Source organism: Thermobia domestica, chromosome 3, assembly GCF_964235325.1.
Source record: "Thermobia domestica chromosome 3, izTheDome1.hap1.1, whole genome shotgun sequence".
NCBI lineage: Eukaryota > Metazoa > Arthropoda > Insecta > Zygentoma > Lepismatidae > Thermobia > Thermobia domestica.
The window spans coordinates 4,057,574-4,080,165 of NC_137456.1; the positions used below are offsets into that span (position 1 = coordinate 4,057,574).

The following is a 22,592-nucleotide window of genomic DNA, read 5'->3' on the forward strand; positions in this document are numbered from 1 at the left end:
TGTTTGTGTGTGTGTGTTATAACTCTCTCAATTTAAAATACACGGAATTCAAATTAACGTGTTTGTTCATGGGCTTCAATCATTAGTAAACACTAAAATGTTTCTCTCTCTCTCTCTAAATAGTTCATATGAAGATCTTGTTTATTATGCATATGTTTCCAGAAGGAGTTTCACATGTTTTCATTCTTTTGCGCATAAGAAAGAAAACTGAGTACTTATCCAAGACGACTAAAAAAGATTAGCCAGTCTTTCTTTCTCAACGAGATGAAGCAATGCGATACGGAAAATCCTTTTTATGCATTGAGCTGTGGGAAGTAAGTCTTTTGATTTCTCCTTCACCACCACGGAATGTTAACTAATCAAGAACTTTAGAGTCCAAGGAATCATTATTTCAAAAGTCTGCAATTCTGTAATGGCCATTGCCCATTTCGTCACAAGTGAAATACAGACTGGAAAACCTGATCTACAAATTCTGAGTTTCAATCAGCGCAGAGCTTTACATTGAACCTGCACTGTCTATCCATAACTAATGCATCCACATCCATCTTCTGTGGTATGGGTTCATCTTATCTCATAGGCTTTGACCAAAGGAAGTGTGGCCCACAGGCTCTAATTGATACTAATATAAAATATAAAAGGAAACCAAGAAAGTTCTGTCGCTTTTTCACCTACCACATCCGAACATCGGTACGTTATATAAGAAGTACCTGGAAGATCAAAAATATCCGCATCAGCATCGACGATCTTCTGTCAACGTTCTGGAAGGCCATGGATTCCATCGCGGTAAAACTTGCTGGGCCGTGAAGCGAAGAAGGTATCAAGTGCATTTTGCACCTTTATTAGGGATTTTAACTGGCGTCCTCTAGGGTGATTGTCCAAGGAATGGAACAGGTGATAATCGGACTATGCAATATTCCAGAAGTAAGGCGGATGCAGTAGTGTTTCCCATCCAAGGCGTAGAATGATGTCCCGGGTCATTCTAGTCACGTGGGGCTTAGCGTTGCCCTATAATAGGAGGATTCCTTTGCGATTCAGAAGTGCTGGCTCCAGAGTTTTCAGTTTTTCTTGAACACGGCTCAACTGCTGACATTACAGAGTTGCATTAATGCTCTGATCAGCTAGTAGCAGTTTCCGATGCACAATACCGCGAGCAATCCACCAAACATAAGGAGGACCTTCTGGTGCAGACTGTTTTGGAACCGGTTCATGGGATGCTAACCAATGATGACAGCGGCGTGGAGCTTCATGCAGGACCCAATGTCAACACCTTCTCCAGAAATGGCTCCTTCCTCAGACAAGACAGCAAAGAAACAGGTATCTACTCGTGTTGCCTTCTGCCGAGAGTGAAATCATGTAGGACCCATCGATCCAACTTGTAGTGCTTCCCAAGTTGAGGAGGTGCTGCCGAATGATTTTTCCACTCACACTGAATTATGGTTCCAGTTCCTCACATGTCTGGCCACTATTCGCCTCAATTGCTACCTTAAGATCTTCATTTTGTACATGTTGGTCTTCCGGCAAGTGGTGCGTCTTCGAGTGTTTCGTCACCGTCCTTAAGCTTGTTAAACCACCGCAGCACTGTCCGCCACGCCACGACATTCTCACAAAAGGTCAGGCATATATTTCGCCCCGCTGCAGCGGCGTTTGACCTCAGTTTGAACTCGTACAGTATACACACCATTATGACGCTCTGTGGAGGTCCCATGTTCAGTTTGTCCTTACGCAAGTTCACGATGTAACTTGACTGTCACAACCAGGTAGTATGTTGGATATATCCACATCAGCAAGTGATCTTCGCCTTACCTCCATTCGCATTCAACTCACGGCAGGCCGGTAGCCAGCCCAAAAATGTAGGGGGGGGCGGCTGAAGTTAGGGGGGCCCAATCCAACGTTACTATAGTTTATCACCATAATATACTTCATTTGCAAGCCTACCGTGAAAATTTTAGGGGGGGCAGCCCCTAGACCCTCCTGAATACGGGCCTGACTCACGGTGTAAGGGTCAATTGAACACAGACTTCCACAAAAAGCGACAGAACTTTCTTGGTTACCTTTATAGTTAGCGAAACAATTTAGTTTGATTAAAAATTAGTTTTGCTGTGCTTTATCAAATGTTCCGATGTTATCAAATGTTGACTACTGCTTTCCTCTCAGAACAACGAACGAATGTGAGTTTTTAAATTTACTCGTAATCGTTTTCCTGACTTTTTGCTAGATAACTGTGCCACAGCTGAAAGAAGAAAAAACAAATCTGGGAACTTTTCTCAGGACGTGTGCATTATGGTTGTCACGCTGTGCTGGATGTTTACTATGTCATGAAATGTCTTCTTTTTAATCCTTTTTAATTTTAGAAACAACAAAAAGTTGCATGGTGCTAAATCAGAGGAATAAGACTATTGCCGAAGTTTTGAAATGGAATCCTGAGCCAGTTACCAGGTTCTTGTCTCTCATTTTGTGCTAGCGGCGCAACGTACACAGGGCTATTTTTATTTCTAGTCCATTAAGACTAAGTTAAGCGTGATGTTAATTTCCCGATTGCTGACATCCCTGATAGTGAACTTTTATTTCATCCTCTTTTTTTCATGAGGAAACTATGTATTTGTTCCTGTGGACCGCCATATTGGGCTTGGTAAAGTTCACTACAGAGTTTCTACTTATTTAGCATGAATTCTCCAACTTTTTCAGGTTTTGTCAGGTCACGATTTACAAAATTCCAGGTCTATATTTAATGTAGAAAAGCAACTACATTTTTCCTCACCTACTATGCACATATATATTGTATAACAGTTGCAATGGGAGTAGTTGTATGGGCGTTTCATTATTATTATTATTATTATTATTATTATTATTATTATTATTATTATTATTATTATTATTATTATTATTACTATATAAGAAATGCTTGCTGTAGCAAAACAAAGTTTTAAAACAATGTGTTTCTGAGAAGTAAAGACTCATAGTTAAAGTTCGAATGTTTTCAGTTTTTCAGCTTTTCAAGAGTCTCTGACTTTTCCAGGTCAGCGGGAACCCTATCCCTAGTTTTCGAAAAAACGCTACGCTCTTCTACTTAAGACATCCATCTGGAAAAAGTTCTGAGTGCTCCTAACAGATGACATTACCACCCTGTGATGGCCTGCAACCTGATGTACACTCATGTCCAAAATTATTGTCGCATGTTTATAGACGTGTTGTTGTAGGAATATAATTTGATAACGAATTCGCCCGGTATTTCTTATAATGTTAATATGTGTATAATCGGCAAAGACATTTATGTGGTAAATTTTGTCAAAAGAGCAATAAATAAGAATAATAAAACGAAAATAAAACTATCTTGTCCATTTAGTAACATTTTGTTTTACTCATTCTAATTTTCGTATTTATAATTCTTTTCCTATGAAATTTACCACAAATATACATTTCCCGATTATACACACAGTATCAGTATTAAAAGTAACCTGCAAAATCATTATCAAATTATATTCTTACACGACAGTTATAGATATGCGATATCTTACAAGAAGACAGTTATAGATATACGACAATCATTTTGGACATGAGTGTACATATACTGCTTTACCATAGTTGACTCATACCATTTGTCTAACTTTGTTCAGAGTGTAAAACTGTGTTTTGACGCCCTCAGCCAGTTAAAAATGACATACAATCTCCATCTTATATAAGCATCGAGTTACAGTGGCGTAGGGAAGGGGGAGCGCAGAAAGGCCGCTTCCCCCAAAGAGGTCCGACAATGTACTTTGATGTTTGTATTTTTTATATATATTTTTATGTTTATATATTTTTGTTTGTAGACTCATTCATAGAATACGCCATAGGATCTATTAAATTATGGCAGATGTGGATTGTCTTATTTATTCACAGTTTCATACAGCATTAGGCAAACTAGCTGAAACAGTACAACAAAGACAAAAAGAAGAAGAAAAAAAGACAAAATACAGAAGAAAGGTTCATTGCTCAATATACAAGATTCTCATTAATTGAGTTCTAAAGTTTCTCTCAGAGGTAAAAATGTTACATTCTGTTGACAATGTATTGTAACCGTGCGCTACACTGTAAAACAGTCGTGTGCAAGAGCCGGCCCGCGGGACAGTTATTGAAAACAATAATAATAATAATAATAATAATAATAATAATAATAATAATAATAATAATAATAATAATAATAATAATAATAATAATAACAACAATAATAATAATAATAACAATAACAATAATAATAATAACAATAATAATAATAATAATTTTTATATACAAAACCTATTGAGAGTGAACTGGCAATTTACAATCGATCACAGTGCGAAACGTGGTATAATGCCCTGAAGACAAGCACTTAGTAAGCGTAGGTACTTGGGGGAAATTTCCCACGGTATAAGGATTGCTAGTTGTACCGACAAAGTCCTAAATACATTATTCTGCTCCTCTTTAGTGAGTAAATATTTTGGTTACCAGTATAACAGTTGTTCTATGTTATTGTGATGTAAATCACGATGAAGATGTTCCATCATTTAATACTATACTATTCAATTGTCGTAAAAATGATTTACCTACAGTGTGGGCCCATGACGTCATTTAGTGTTCTCTAATTGGCCCGCCCACTGTTCCAAGTTGCACACCCTTCTGTAAAACTAGGAGCGATTTACGATTGATAACCTAGGGGTCTCATAAGTTAGTAAATTGAGAGAGCGAGTTCGCCGCTGAGGAATACGAAAATTAATCTACGATAGTAAGAATCCACAATCAATTTTGCCATTGATGATCTTATACATGTAAATTAAATCAGCTTCGTGGTGTCATTTATCAGGGCGAACCTAAATCAGTGTTGGGTAAGTTACCTGTAAAAATGTAACGCGTTACAAGTTACTTTACTTTCTCTTAAAATGTAACGCGTTAGTAACGCGTTACTTGCCCCAAAAAGTAACTGTTACTTTACTTCGAAAGTAACGCGTTACTTTTCGGTCTGAAACTTTAAAAATGTGAAAAAAATGACTTGAATTTTCCGGACTACTATTACTACCGCTATTACTACCATTATTATTATTATTTTTAATAATAATAACACTGTATATAAAAATGAAAGGCGGTTTGTATTTGAATACTAAAAAACTAGTTGATTGCCAACCTCGGTAGTCGTGAAGTTTAGGAGTCAAGAACATTGTTCACGAGCTTCTGAATTTGGGTTGAGGGTCTAGGTTGAGTGTTCGAGCTCGAGCCAAACACTGTTAAAAGCTATCTGGCCGGCACTGGCCAAATATCTTCAAAACTGCTCGGCCCGGGTTTAGAATTGTCAACGACTCGAGCAGAAAGAAGTTTAATACAGAGTCAATGCGACATAGATTAGTAGGTACTGCCATGTTCGATACAGGAGAAAAATATTCAATGATCAGAGTAATTAAAAAAAAAAAAAAAAAAAAACTTTACAGAACATCGTAAGGGCAGGAAGACTTCGTAGACTGTCTACTACGATTATGGAAACAACAATTCTCATATTGGTTAAGGGGAGATGTCTAGGTTATGTGAAGTCATTTTCAGAGTAGTTTATCGCAAGAAGCTAAGTTCAGTATACTAGGGAAGACCCAAAAGAAACCGGATTGAAAGAGCGCTGCCGTTCCTAGGTGTAGTAGAGAGGAGTTCTGCTAGGTGGGTCCTGTAGAGACCTTCCCAGATCAGTTGGCCAAGCGGCGTCTGTGTAGGAGGTTAACGTTTGATCGTATTATTGTTTTTCTCAACTGTTCTCGTTTGCCGCCTGCGAAATCATTATGGCAGATTCAAAGGAACAAGGAGTGTGTTTGCTTCTTACTTGGAAAATCGGAAACGAAAACTTACCAAAAGCACCCAACAGGCTTTCAAGAAGAATACAATGAACCTCGCACAATTTTTTGAGTGGTTTGGGCGCTTTAAGTGCGATGAGATGAGTATTGAAGATTATGCTCGTTCTGGGTGCTCATCATTATTTCGAAACGACGAAAACATCGAACAAATCTGCCCCAAAATCAGCGAGGATCGTCGTTTCATGATCGATGATATTTCAAAACAGGCACGAGTGAGTTGGAGCTCGTGCCAGCGTGAGGTTTTGGAAATGAGACATGTTGCCGCTAAGTTTGTTTCTCGCCTGCTCACACAGGATCAAATCATTCGTCTGAATTTGAGCCAGGACTTGAAAACTCAGATTGAAAGTAATCCAAACTGTTTGACCAACATGACGACATTTTCCAAAAATTAAACAAATTCTAAAATTAAAATGTTTTGATGGTGTAGAGGCTGCAAAAAGAACTTCGCAGAGCGCATTGGACGATATAAAAGTTCCAGAGTTCCAGAGGTACTTCAAACAGTGGGAAAGAAGATGGGAGAAATGAATCTCATTTAATGGGAGTACTTTAAAGGAGGCTGAAAGAATTTTGTATATAAAAAAAAAAAAAAAAAGTAATAACTTATTTTTTTAGAACGAAAGTCCGGTTTCTTTTGGGTCCTCCCTCGTAACGGCAATTTAATGGCATATGAATCGGAGAACGAGGTCAGCACAATGAGGCATGTTAGTGACTGAATCTATAACTAAGTCAAATAATAGTTTACAAACATGCGATTTTACTCACCCTAAAGCATAGCTAACAGATTTAGCTAAACCATTTCCAGAGCCTTGAGGAATGATGCCCAGTGGAGTCTGAATTGCTTTCTGCCAGTCTGGTCTCTCGAACAACCCGTTTATTACCTGCAAACCAAAATACGCCCATAAGAAAACAGTTAATTTTATTTGAAACTTCCAGAAACCTCATTTATATTTTTATTTTAATGTGCCATCGGCAACATCTAACTTATGAAATTATGCAATTAGGGAACCACATCTCCCTAATACTGTAAAACTGTTTGTCTATAACAGGATATTTCTAAACACAGACAACGTTTGGAAGACGATTTGTGACATCAAGGTAAGACAAATAGTATCGACTAAGCAATGTGTAAAAAACAGTTTCCTTCCGGCGCTATAATTGCCAAAAATTCGTTGAAAATACAAAAACAGTTCTAACGAGAGATCTGTTTAACAATCTGTGTAACATTGAGTGGGATGATTAAGACAGTTTCTTATTTTTATTTATTTATTTAATTTTTAGCGACGTTCAATATATTTATGAGATTAAAAATAGTGGTGGGCACAAAAACCGGTTTTTTGGTTTTCGGTTTTTAGAAAAACCGAAACCAGTTTTAGAAAACTTTCAAAAAACCGGTTTCGGTTTTCTTCAAAACCGATTCCGTTTTTTTTTTTTTTTTTCAAAATTTGTTCTATTTCTGACCAGAATGGTGTTTCGTTGTTCTCCGAAAACCGAATCCATTTCCACAGAAATAGTTTTGTGTGTTTTCGAAAAGTTTCACCGAAACCGGTTTCGGTGAAAACCGAACCGATTTTGGAGAAAAACGAAATATCGTTTTTTTTTGGTTTCGGTTTTTATAGAAACCGGTTTTCGGTTTTTATAAAAACCGGTTTTGCCCATCCCTAGTTAAAAAACAATGCTGTGGAGGATCAGGGGAAGTAGAATTGTTTTCAACATTGGGAAGCGGGCAGATTTGAGGCTTGGGCTAGTTTTAGACGGAAGCATTTCTCGTAGCAGATGTGAGGCCAAAAATCTCGCATAATATTCTATGGCATCAAAAGTATAGGCTGCTTTTACACGGTAGCAGTTTGATAAACATCTTATGACGTAGGGAAAAAAAATCACTGGAGAAGAACGCAATTATGGCTTAGAAACTAAAGTGTGAGGTAGCTAAAGCTATAACTGTGGTTGTAACAACAGTTCTCGCCGGTTATATTAAAAAACGAAAATCACAAAGAAGTATGTGGGCAAAGAGCATCCCTACCCCAACTCATTTTTCTTAACTACAATTCAATTTCCCCGCACAAAACAAAGAGCATGGATATATGGCACAAAATCTTTCGCTTCCTTTTAACCCATCACGGCGCTGCAATAGGACTACAAATACTGGGAAAAATGCTACGAAATAGAGCAGGTTCTATCGACAAGAAATGCCACAGGATATGCCATGGTATGGGAAATGCTATAGCATTTGCTTCTTTACACGGTAGAATATCGATGATACAATTTTTGCTACGAGAAATGCTTCCGTCTAAAACTAGCCTTATTCTGGGGGGACATCAATTTCATCTCACTTTCCTTTGTGGCAACCGGTCACAAATCATCACATTTTCCCCCAAACACACATTTCAAATTCTATTATTGGGGGACAGTTTCCCTATTTCCAAGATTGGAAGGGACATTTCCCAATCATCCCCAGGGATTTGCGCCAGTGACGAGAGAATGGAATAGGAACGTAGTGGTAGTGTGTTCACCTTGGTACGTGAGGTACCTACGCCGCGCCAAGTGGGATTTGTGGAAGACAAATACCGCCAAGGCAGGGTCTTATGAAACTGAAAAATTCCACTTTAAACAGTAGCTCCACGTCTCGTATAGGCTTCATATTGAAAAGTGACAGTCCACTGCAATGTACTCAACAACACATTAGTTATAATTGGATATGGTTGGCCCAGGATAGCATCCATTGAGCAGCTCTGCTTTCTGTGGCGATGAACCTTCAGGTTTCTTACGTTAACTACTTACAAGAAATTGTATCAATGTAATAAAACGTTGAAAACAAAGGAAATAAATAAATAAATAAATAAATAAATAAATAAATAAATAAAAGGAAAGTAGGTATGTGTTCGAGGTTAACCGGGCTCCGAGATTCCGAGGAACCGAGGTTCGAGGTTAACAACATGAGCTCCCTCCGGGAATGTACAAAGCCACGTGAGCTCCAAATGAAATTTTAATTTAACGTCCAAGCCCTTTAAGCTAGATGAGCCTAATAATCAATGGCGTATTTAGGGGGCATATCGGCCTCAAGCCCTTCCCCCGAAATAAGTTTGTTAGTTTTTTCCCATTCCACGTATAACAATAATCCTTCTTATCATTTCTAAGAATTTCATTGACTTTTCTATTTTCTTATGCTCTTTGTTCACAAATATTATTGTATTTGTCAAATTTCATTCAATGTAAGAATTGCATTCTTTTGTTCTTTCTTTCGTTTCTCCTATCATACTTTCGACCGTTGTTAGTTGTGATTCAAGTCGGCCGTTGTCAGTAACACCAAAACTAAGGAAGCTGATAAGCGAAACTGGTATTCCACACCAACTTACACTGATATCAACATAACGGGACTTTATTTATTCTAGCAAAGGAATATTTACATCGTTTAGTTATAAAGAAAGATAAATGTTTGAATTAAAGAAAATCAAGAGAAGGGGGAATAAGTAGCCCGGGGAATTAAATACGCCAAGAGAATGTTTTCTTTCTCTTCTATGAACAGAATAAAATGCTAGATTCACTGATAAATTTGTGTATGTATCATATAACAAGATTCACCAGTCTGCAATTCTTTCCATTAAAACTGCAAACAATAAGTATATTTCACCTTATACTTGTCTAAACAGTTTCTATCAGGTAAACACGTACACAGATAAAACTGAATATTTCCATTTTTTTCCTAAAGTGAAATCAGTTACGTTGAAATGAGATTACAAACATTCAACATGTTTTTGCAAGAGTGTCATTTGAGATTTTCCTGCGGGGAAAAGCAGGGTAAAATCTTCCAACGATATACGAGTTTCACTTTTCTCCTAGCAAATTAGTAGACAATCGATTGAAATATATTTAATTCTCGAACTCAGGTGGGCAATTGTTCCCTACTTCCCCGTGTTGTGCACAGCCTCTCCCGAAACGAAATCCTAAATACGCCGCTGCTGATAATTAATGAAAGTGAATGGAAAGAATTTGCGTGAAAATATGGCAGGAAACTCGAGAACAGCGATGATTTTAGTGGGTGGCCCGACAGGAAACTCTCCAGAACCTTATCTCCATTCATATTGAATGTAAATTACCAGTACATTTACAATACTATTTTTCACACCTTCGTATATTGATAAAGACTCTCGGGGGAAATCTGAAATCACCAGGGTTGTGGCAGCGCAACTAGTGACAACTATTAGGAGCGTGACTTACAAACTGCGCTGTCTTAGTTTTATAATAAGAATATACGTACAAAAACAGGCCCGCAACCATCACAAGAGTTTGCCGGGCCATAAATATGCTAGGGGAACAGTCGTAGAAATTCTAAATCTTCCTGTATGAATAATAACTCATATCTGATATCCGTAATTCTCATCCTACCCCTCTAATATCTCCCTAATTTCTCCGACGAGCATTTCGATCCATTTATTTATCAGTCTCCACAAACTTTGCATGCAGCAACGCAACGCAAAATTTGCAAAAATCAATTAAAATTGCTAAGTAAATTACCGCAAATAAATACGCAACTTTCGCATTGCGTCAACGCAAATGGGTAGCGAAGTGCATGGGAATAATAATGAATTTGTTATAATGGATCTTACAAAAGTATCTAAACTTTATTTTTTGTATTAAAGGAACACATCATGATGGACTGTGGTTTGAGGGGGCCAAGTCTCCAAGCCTCCTAGCAGGACATTGGAAAAAATATAGGACAGTTTAGTTTATAAAAGAGAACAGTTTGGTTTATGCAATAGAATATTACACTCTGAAGCAAAGAAAAAAAAATATATAAATGTATTGTCAGAAAAGGCCACCCTTCACCCCAATGGACAACTATTTGTTATTGAAAATAGTAAAAACATTAAAAAATGCAGTTTGAATATTGTTAGAATTCAGAACATATTCGCACTACCTCAGAAGAAAAAGAAATAGTTAACTCTTATTTATAGGATTACCATGACATTTAACACTTAACATGCCGTTATTCATATATAATTTTGAATACGTAAATTTAATTAATGCATGCAAAAATATTAACTATTTCTCTACCTTCCTACTATCCTTCTAGTTATTTTATTTACAAATGAACTTTACTTTGGCATTATTTTTCATTACTTCATATCTTTCTAATGGAAAAAGGAGATTGATAATATGTTTCTCTGTAACAAAATACTTGAATCTAGTTAAACATTGAATTATTTCATCAAAGTATTTCCCTCTGAAATAAATCATGTAACAGCATTTCATTCATCATAGCTCTGCAAATTATATACACACATTTCTAACAGCAGTTATGCGACATAAATTTCAGGACATTTCCTGTTCATAAATAATTTCTGGAACATTTCCAGGATTTTCCCCATTTTTCTGCTTTCCATTACTTTTCCAGAGCGTTTCCACGACACACTTTTATTTCCAGGTTTTCCAGGACGCGTATTATGTACAGTAATATTGGAAGGTGTTGGGATAAGTTGGTGAATACCAACACACCTCAAATGCCTAGCCAATAGTGCTCCATACACTGCTGAAGGAAAATGCTAACACAGCTTGCTTATAAGAACCTGAAATATGGCAAAGTTCCTCAGCTAAGCTTCACTGGGGAAGAATAGGCACATGGGAGACAGAGGGGAAAAAGTGGCCATGGGAGGATAGGAAAAAACAAATAAAAAATGTAATAGTGAGGATTAGTGGCTGTCCCTCACATAAAAAAAAAAAAAAAAAACTAAGACACATGTAAGCATATTGCTACTATGTAGCAATTTAAATCATCGCTAGAACTGCCTTTGGCTTGATTTTTAGTAATTCAATCACTGAAAAATATAGGAGATAAAGATTAAAATATAGGACAAATATAGACAAATTTCAAAAATATAGGAAAACAGGACAGCTGGGAATACTGAGTCCCCCTAGCCCCCTCTAGTTGTGGGCCTGTCCAAAAATGTTCCGTATTGCGCTGTTATAGAACTTCACACCAGAAATGTTTTGTCTTCAGATAAAAATCAGTTTACGCGTTATCATCTTAATACCCGAATCATTAACTTCTATTATCATCATCTAACATTTTTAACCTGCAAATTTGTAACTACAATAATACAAACAACATTGAAACAGACGTTATCTATCACCTCTACCTTGGAGCGGTTATCAGACAATATAGCAATAACAGAAAAATATCACGCAGTCACGTTTCTCCGAGATTGGATCACGTAGAAATTATCAAAACAAATCACACAACACAATAACTGCAACGTGAAAACACAGGAAACAAAATTCCATGTTTCTATGTAGTTACGTAACACTCGCATGCCGAATCAGTTATTCCTATGTTTCTTGCGTTTGTAATTGAAGCGCTTGGAGGATAAAGGTGTTATGTTACATTTTCCGAAATGTTGCATTCTGGCTGCTCATGCTACATTATATGCTACTCATGCTATCTAATACATTATTTGGTGAGTCCTCATCCTAGTGCAGATATTTAGAAACGATGAAGGTGGTATGTTAACGGATAAAGTTGTGATAGTCAATTTTCCCATCATATTCAATTTGTTACATACCACCTTTATCCTTCACGCGCTTCAATTCTCAACTGACAGTTGCGTCAATAGGATAATCGGAAGTTGCTACGTGCTATATAACGTATATCGATGTAATTGCATCACCTCTTACGTTACAATTCAATAAACTATGCTGTCCATATGCAAGCCTGGAAAAGCAAATTCTCTATTAGTCTAGCGTTGCCATACGGTTTTATAGATAAATTTGTTTTTCAACATTTTTTTTTTTTTTAAATCAGAACCAAATTCAAAGTAATTTTCTCCACATTACTGCATAGTAAGCATGTAGTGACGACGCCACACGGGTCAAAGGCGTAAGCGTGCACCGGTCGCTAAGTCTTTTCTCTAGACATGTAAAAATGAAATTCACTCTTTAGTTCTACGTCCCACGAATATGCTGTGTAGCCAGGGCCGACTCTACCGTGTGTGTGCAGTGCGTGCTTATGCATGGAGTGGCAAGTTTCAAGGGGCAGCAAAAGCTGTCACTGTCATTACTATATTATTTAAAATAAATATTTCTTCTTGGAAACAGATTTCACCATGATGGTAGTTAAAATTTACTAAGCTGAACTATTTTAATACTACATTCATAAATTATGTTTAGGTCGCTTTAGTTTAAGGTCACAGACAGTGCTAAAGGAAATGGTCAAATAAATCCCAGCATGAATTGCTTGATTATTGTCAAATACAAGAACTCAATTCTCGAACAGTAGCGAGCATATGTTCCATTTGGTTAAATATCACAGTTTTGATATGAAAAATAATCTTGTCTTTGTCACAAAGAAGTTCCTTATCACTGAAGGTGGAAACAAGTTTTTAATTTTATTTTAACAGATGTAGAAGGACAATCAAGAAATATAGAAAAAAAGGCCTAGTTACACCGGGTTCTATATATATATATATATAAAGGTTACAATCTTTCCTCTGCAGGTGTGTGTTTTATCTTTCACTAACATAATAGATTTTTAAAAAAGCAGACAAAACAGGATTGTATTTGTAATGTTTAGGCCTTTCTGAGTACAAGTGCACTTTCCCTCTTCGTTGTTCATGTTGGGGTACTATACTTAAAATCATGGCTTTTAAGATATTTCTTTCTGGAGAAAGGGGGGCAGTAAATTATGCAAGGGGCGGAAAACTTGCCTAGAGCCGGTCCTATGTTTGAATAGCACTGCTTTAGCCTAATCTAGGGTGACCAGATTTTTTTAAATCCAAAAGAGTATATATATATATATATATATATATATATATATATATATATATATATATATATATATATATATATATATATATATATATATATATATATATATAAAATTGACAGTAAGTATAAAGACAAGGTGAATTACAGTATTTTATCCAATGCGCATGCAAATTAGTTAAATACTTCACCATCATTCATACTTCTGCGACGATCGCTTTCTTGAGTAAGTTAATGTCATCCTTTATTGCCAGTCTGAACTCTTCACAGGTTATGCTTACATTGAACTTCACTTTCATCACTTGTTCCAGTGTCGACACTGTGAGTTGACTTTTTTCCTCGCTCCAGTAAGTGTTAATAGCACTGAAGAGCCTCTCACAATCAACATTAGTGCCCGGTAAAGTAAACAAGAATTGCACGAGTGGCACAATCACTTATAAATTTGACCCAGCCCGCACTAAATCTTTGTACACTATTTTCCATTTGCCCATCATTGTCTCTCTTTTCTCTCCCCATTGTTCAAGGTGTTCTTTAACACATCTGGATATTGCACAGTAAGTTCAAAAATATCATTATCACTAAATTTCAACGAACTGTCTACATGTTTTACCTGCTCATAGAAATATGCAAACGACTCCTGAAATTCTTCATAGGTAACTGATGTGTCAAGCAGTAAATGTTTCATCTTGTTTACTTCTCCGAAAAAACGTTGTGACCACATCTCTAAGTATGTAATCACTTCAAAGTAAAACCTTCTCGACACTGAGTAGGCACATTCCTCTTTTATATTCCCTTCTTTTACAAGTTTCGTAAGTAAATTTCTAGCAGAAAACGGAAAAAAAGTTTTGTCCAATTCTATCTTTGTATTTCAGTAGAATCTGACAAACATCTACACAGGAGAGGCTTGCCGCCGCTGTGTATATTTTAATTACGTGTTTCTGTGATCTTTTTCGCTGGCGCCATTACTGTCTAGCCGTAGTGCGAGTTTCCTTTATACTTTTACCGACTGCTTTATATATTTTATTACGTATGTGTGATTTTTTGCTGTAGCCATTATTGTTGGAATTAATTACGACTTCCTTTTATACTTTTACAGCTTGTTTTGTATAGCTTATTACGTATGTGTGATTTTTCCGCTGGCGCCCTTACTGTCTGACCGTAGTGCGAGTTCCCTTTATACTTTTACCGCTCGCTTTGTATATTTATTACGTATATGTAACCTTTGCGCTGGTGCCATTACTGTCTGGTTATGTTGTGATTTTCTTTTTATACTTTTACTACCCGCTTTTTATATTGCCGCTTGGTAGCCGTGGACGCTAATGGGATTTTTATTTATAGATACCGGCACACTTTGTATATTTATTTATTATTGTGACTTAAGTAAGAAGAGAAAGTTTACTTACCTTTGATGATACGGCCGCTATTTTGCTGGCTATTTTCTGGTTGTTTGTTGTTGTAGTTGTATATAATTTATGTCCATATCCTAGTGTTGTTTGTAACGAGAATAATTACAGTGATTTTTTCCCTAAATAGGTAAATTTTTCTTTTAGGGATGATTTGTAGTGGTGCAGCGAAAAGTAATTAGATTTTCGATAATTTGTATGTAAGCTATTGAGTGTTTTTATGTACAATGATTAGATTGTTGTTGAGTTTAGTTTAGCGTCCCTTTTAGCAGCGAGGTTATATGAGACGTGGACATACTGATTAACGTGGAATCTGAACCACATGAGTTTCCGCCGGGAATAGAACCCGGGTTGACCACGCCAAAGTTGCGTATGTTAACCGATTAGCCAGGGAGGAGCTCTACAGTGATTAGACTACGTATAGTTACCTATAATATAATTTTTACGTAATGAGACCAAGCCCTAATTATGAATTACACTTTAATTTCTACTAGATTAATTATGACTTTACCTTGCACATTTTTTTATTTATATAATTGGAAATGATCAATATTAATTAACCTATAATACTTATTATATGTATATACTTACGTATGAAGAATTGAGCGTTGCCGATTGTGGTTTTGAAGGACGGATTTGTTTTTCCAATATGGCGGCGTTGCGTGATTGTTGAACAGAGGTTCCTCCATAGTAGGACTCTGAAATGCGAATGCGCGCGTTTTGCTTGCATTGTCGTATAGATTGATGGTAATTAAAATTGTGAAGAATTTGGCTGAGCAAAGTTGCATAGTTTAATATATTATTGCATTATGTGATTAATTTATATTATTTTTTGTTTTAGCATGTACTTAATTATTATAAAATTGAAATAATAATAATAGATAACGAGACAATTTGATAAAGAAAGCGGAACCCCACAGTACTACGATATGTACAACTGTGCTGCCATCTATTGGCAATAATTACAACTTTATTTAACAGCCACGTTATATGGGAGACTGATACAGAATGAAGGGGGAGACTTAAGGTGAATTACATGAGATTTAGATGTACAAGAAAGAGAAGAGAATAAAATAAATAGAGAAAGCTATTATTGTTTATTGAATTGAAGCACCATTTAAGCGTAATATATTAGTTTGTAATGAGGTTATTAAATTAGGTTTAACTGGATACGTATGCACTCTGTAGGGTTGTTTATTATTTATTTAGGATTTTTATTTAATAATATGGTTTGTAGAAGTATATTGAATTGATATAAAATAGAACAAACTTATATTTTATTTGTATAGATGTATTTAAGATTATATTCGGGTGCAGTTTTAGTATTGGTTTGCGTTAACGTATTGAATGTGCGGAACGGCACATGATGGATTTGGAATGGGCGGAGTATTACAATTTACACGTTGCTTGGGAATTGTTTAGTATTGGTTTGCATTGATGAATGTTGCACATATTGAGGAAATGCTGAAGATTGTTTTTATGCTAATTGGCACTACGATTTCCATTTGAAAGAATTAGATAAATAATAGCTTGAAAATATTTTAAATTGGATTACGGTATGGAGCATAATATTTAAGTATATTGTATTTACTGCGAACTAGAGTATATATGTAGCTGCTATTATAGAATTAACAAGTACCAGAGATAATTATATTGTTTTTATTTACCATGTATTGAATTATAAGAATATATATTCCTTATAATATTTGATAAAAGTTGGGAAGCTTTATATGGTGATTGATTTTTACGTGTGGAACTGATTTAATTTGAAGCAACAGCAAATACATTTGACAGATAATTGACGTATTTGCAACTATTTAAATGGGTATAAAATGCTTTATGTATGTAAAAATATTTAATATTTTTTGTTTGTAAAGTATGAGGCAATTTTAACTGCTAATGTATAACATTACAGATAGGGTTTTAAGCTATTTTAGAATGAGCTTAGGAGATAACAAAATTATTATGGAATGAGACCAGCATGATGCATAGGGAAGATGACATGTGGAATGTTTGGGAAAGTTTTATTATTTTAGGAAATAATATATTAATGAATACAACGGGTAATATTTTTAAGAGAAACCCATATTTTAGTATTGGTGTACTATTGAAAGCATGAATCAACAATTTTGAAGGCATAAGACATAGGCAAAGACCTGTATTTACTGATGTTATTGTTTTACATTTACCGGAGAGGATGTTGCTGCCATTATGTTAAAACAGTTTTGAATAGATTTGAATTATTGGAATATAGTATTTTTTATACTTAGGGACTTATTTATAAATACAACTTACGAAATTAGAATATTATCGATTGAATTATTTACAATGTATATAATTATATATATCTTAATGTTATTGACTAGTTATTTAAAATTTAGACGAATTGTACTTTTAGTGCTGGAATGGTATATTTATATTGGTATAGATCATGTACTAATACGGAACACATTGATTAGCATACAACTCTGCAGATTATATATTTGCGTAGACGAAATTATGAAAACTGTTGATTTTTTAGTATTCAACGCACTTACACGAAAATAATTGTACAATTAGAAATTGTTGAAAGTTTTGAATGGGCAATTATGTATATGCGTGGTGTAGTACAAGTATTTGGAATATATGTATTGTATTGTGTTATCAACTATTGATACAAATAGGGATGAAGGATCTACGTAGTATCTTCGTTTGCGACAATATAAAATGTTATGAGAATGACATGATACCACGTGATTGTCAGACTTGCATTATATAGTAATTAGATTTATGTTTTATTAAGATATAGAGGTACATATTACGCATTAATATAGACACAGATTGATTTATTTTATTTTAGGCATGAAAGAGAAACCCCATATATTGGCGTTGACTGTGGAAAAACAGAGACGTGTGTACATTACAATTTTTTATTAGTATCTGAAAAGTTACACAGAATATAAACCTTCATCCAGCCTATGAGGTGGGTGCTCTTTGACTTGGCTATGGAGGCGATGCAATTCATGCTTAGAGCAGTTAAAATATGGGATTATATATGGGAACTTATATGCGAAAATTTGGTAGACAGAACATTTTTTGTCACTTATTTAAAAAACTATTGTATAGTTACAAGAGAATTTTGAATCGATTTTAATTTATTTAGGAACTACCATATACAATATTATAATTATTTACGGTGAATGCGGTAGCAACACATGATTGCATGAAAATATGTGGAGCCATCTATTGTATAAATTGGAAAACACAATTATGACTAATCGATAGAGGCAGACGATGATGAATTATACACTTGTAACATTTCTGATAACTACATAAAATGTTATGAGAACGAGATGATACCATACGAATGTCAGACCTGCATTATACACTAACTAGATTTGTTTTATTAAGATATAGGTGTACATATTATGCGTTAATACAGACACACAATGAATTATTTTATTTGTGCATGAAAGAGAGATACCACATATATGCGTTGACTGTGGAAATGCAGAAGCATGTGAACATTGCAACCTAGCATTGTCATGTGAACAAATACACAAAATATAAACTTTAATGTAGTTTATTTTTAATATTTATCAAGAGTTTCATTCCCATCCAATGGATGGGAGGACCGTAGAAGGCAATACCTTTTTTTTTTTTTTGTGGCCAGAATTCTAGTTTATATTTATGACACTTAAAATATGAGAGTATATATGAGAACGTATATGCGAAAAAAAAAATTTGTAGACAGAACATTTTAACTTATTTAAGACTGCTGTGTAGTTACAATAGAGAATTTTGAACCCGATTTTTAATTTATTTAGGAAATACCATATACAATATTATAATTATTTACGGTGAATGCGGTAGCAATAACAGATTGCGTGAAAATATGTGGAGCCATCTATTGCATAATATGGAAAACACGATTATGGGTGTATTTGATAGAACTACCCGGTGATGAATTACACACTTGTAACATGTGTGATAACTACATAAAATGTTATGAGAACGAGATGATACCATACGAATGTCAGACTTGCATTATATACTAACTAGATTTGTTTTATTAAGATATAGGTGTACATATTATGCGTTAATACAGACACACAATGAATTATTTTATTTTGGCATGAAAGAGAGATATCACATATATGCGGTGGTTGTGGAAATGCAGAAGCATGTGAACATTGCAACCTAGCATTGTCATGTGAACAAATACACAAAATATAAACTTTATTGGAACTTATACGTTTGTTGTTCGCTTGTTTGTTTATAGCTAGTCATATTGACTTGTACCATTTTAGAGGGTTACGCAGTTTTTAGGGAAGAGTGATGTATAATTGGAGGATTTAAGGATTGTGTGATGTTTCATAGAAGTTTTTATTACATTATAATAATTGCTAAGGTCTTAAGGATCTTTCCAATCCTTAACATTTGCTAGGAAATTAACGAGGAAATTGCAGTTAGTGTAGTATTGTATAGAACTGGAAGAGTAGAAATATGGAAAGAATAATGAATATGTACTGATAAAGTATATTATACCTGTATATTGTGAATGATGAGCATGAGGGATGAGGCGAGGTGTGCTAGTATATCACAGCACAGAAGTATTAGGCAGATGAAGTTTTTTTTTTTTGCCTACTGGCTGCTTAAGCTTTAATGTAGACAATGGGAACCCTGGTAGTGGTAGATGGATTTAGTGTACAAATAATGGAAATATGAGTGGCAGATGATCATGAACTTGATAATTTGCGAGGCACTACTGGTTAAAGGGGGTCAGGAGGTAGATTGTAGCAATAGAGAGTATAGACCAATGATAGCGTTGGAGGATAATATTAACATGGAGAAGGATGGAGAGCTAAAAGGTACGTAGTATTTTAAAGTAAGGGCTCATGGGTTATAACGAGAGCATATGTATGCGAGACGCAAAGTTTTAAGATGAAAATAGAATGTGGGAAACTGAATTTGGTTGCACAACTTTGCTGTAGGACTAATCAGTTTGACTCGATATGCAATGCGGAAAGCACATTGTTCCAACATTAATAAGTTTTTGTAAACTGTGTGGATGGTTTTAATTTATGCAGCATTTTCGTAAGTTAGCACAGGCCGTAAAAGACGCCTTGTATGTATTTAGAATTGTGTTTGCTTTCACTATCCAGGACGTTTGCCGACACTTTTTTTTTAATAAGTTAACTCTATTGTATGCTTTTTTTTTGCGATTGTTTGAAGATATTTTTAACTGAGATGTTTAGTGAATGTGACCATTAACTAAGTTACACTTGAATGTGCTTGGATGAGAGCTTGATTTAGTTTTAGGGAAAGGTAGTTAGGATTTTTATGGATTTTTGATGTTTTACGGAGGAATGAAGATGATAATTTGTGTTTTTTGTGGCGTTGATTGTTAGTTTTTATTTGCTGCACCACTGAAGAAAACTGTTAATTATTATTTGTAAAGCAATGTTGATGGATTGGATACTAGATTCTAACGCAAGAAAAGATAGTGTTGGTGGCATATTGAAAGACCTGAAGTTATCAGGAAGTGGATACATATTGGGAACATAGAGAACATAGAGATCTGGTGACAGAGCAGATTTTTTGAGGTACTCAACAGTGAAGGTAAATAGGATGGGAGAAGCAGTTATATATTGAAATATATGACAGGCGGTTGATTTAAAAAACTTGTATATCAGTTTTATATACGAGATAGGAAATTGAAGATGAATTAATGTGTATGCAATTGTGCGGTGTTTTACTCTGTTAAATATTTTTGAGTTAAATAATACAAGACATGTTGGTTTGATTTAATTATAATGTTGTGTAACCATGGTAGTTAAGACCGGTAGTTGATTGTTGATCGAATATCCTGGGCGAAATTTTGATTGATGTATGGGAAGTATTTTGTGTTGTTATGTATGCATACAGATGTCTTACTATAATACGTTATAGGGTTTTACTAAAAGCAAACGTTAATTGAATTGTGCGGTAGGATGATAAGATGGCATGAGTTTTTTTCTTGGTCTGGAAACATTAACGTCTTAGAGGGTTTCCAGGTGACAGGAAAATATCCAGTGTGCAGAATGATAGTAAAAAAATTGTGGGTAACAAAGTAAGTAATATAAGAAGGCATAGTTTAATATGACGATAGTTTATTGAATTAAAGACAGGGGCACTATTTCTTTGTTACGAATAACTGTACGGATATTTGAACTATGAATGGTTTTGTTTGAGATTTATTTTTGCGGAAGAGTATGAAGGATATGAGGTTGTAATGAAGAAGATGAAATGACCGTGTTGGATGGATGTCTATATGAATATGTGGGACGGAGTGGTGTGAAGAACTCATGAACGAAATTAGCAAAAACATCAGCTTGGAAGAGTCTGTCTATATAGATAAGGTATCATTTAATAATGGATACGGTGTTTTACTGCGTTTTGCAAAGAGCATTGAAATGTTTTCAGTAATTGTTAGGATGAGTGACGTCAGAGAGAGTATTACAGATTTATTCCGATACCGTAGCTTGTAAGCACTGATATAATTTTTGATCAACCTTTTGAACTTTTTTGGTAATGATGAAGTGTTTTTGGATTTTTTTTATACGATGATATTTACGATAAAAAACTGTTGAGATTGAGTGATAAATGTGAGATATTTTGATGGCAATGTTGGTTGATAAGTGGTTAATGTAATTAATGGTATGTAAAGTGAACTAGCTTTTTTTTGGATTGAAGTTATGATGATATGAATGTTATGATACAGTTTGTTTTTGATGTAGGAGCTTGCAAAGGGTTTATTGTTCCCGATAGATATGTTTTCTATTGTTTTCAGATGAATTTATTAAAATGGTTTTTTTTTAGTTTTTTGAAATTTTGCAGACTGAGACGTATGTTGAGTACTAAACTGTAATTTGATTGGAACATGATCACATCAATTCCTAATGGATTGAGAACAACAATATAGATTTGTGAAATGTGATTAGCAGAAGTAATGACAATATTTGGTATGCTTTGTGATATAAACATATTGGGTTTTTGGAAGATTATGAATGATATCAGATATGTGACTTGTGACAAAGGTTTAAAAGTTAGATTCACCCCCTATTAGTTTAGATACTTTTTTTTATCCAAATTAGCTTGAATATTTTATCTTTGCATCAGTTTTACAACCAACAAAGTTACCCAGACCGTTTACTGCGCGTGCTTGAATTTCTATATATTGACATTGAAAGCAATAATTAGAAATTACGATACCTGAACCCCCAATAGCTCATTTGTATTTGCTTGTTTTTAATTAGCCTGTTGGATTTCATCGTATCGATAAATAATGCTTTTAAATCCTTTTTAAAATATACTTTTGGTTATTTTACATTTAAGACATGTTAGATTACTTCCTTTTGTGACAACTTTTAGTAATGAGTTGTGCTATCTTATCTACAGAATACCCCACACTTGAAAAATTTATTACAGTTGTTATCATGAGACAATAGTTATTGAACTTTCGCTAAATATGTTTACAAATAAAGTAGCGCGTACAATAGGGAGGAACAAATGCTATCGAAAACTCGTCAAATGTTAAGGATTCTTGTAGACAATCCATGTAGTAAGT

At 34.9% G+C, this 22,592-nt stretch overlaps 1 protein-coding gene across 1 annotated transcript in view; it reads right to left on the reverse strand.

Moving 5' to 3' along the window:
* Positions 1 to 22,592, reverse strand: part of LOC145682384 (sphingosine kinase 1-like) — a 256,589-nt gene that overhangs the window by 27,418 nt on the left and 206,579 nt on the right. The window contains exon 3 of the mRNA XM_081753978.1: positions 6,609 to 6,724. Coding sequence (XP_081610104.1) covers positions 6,609 to 6,724 — 116 coding nt within the window. The remainder of the gene's footprint in view (positions 1 to 6,608; positions 6,725 to 22,592) is intronic.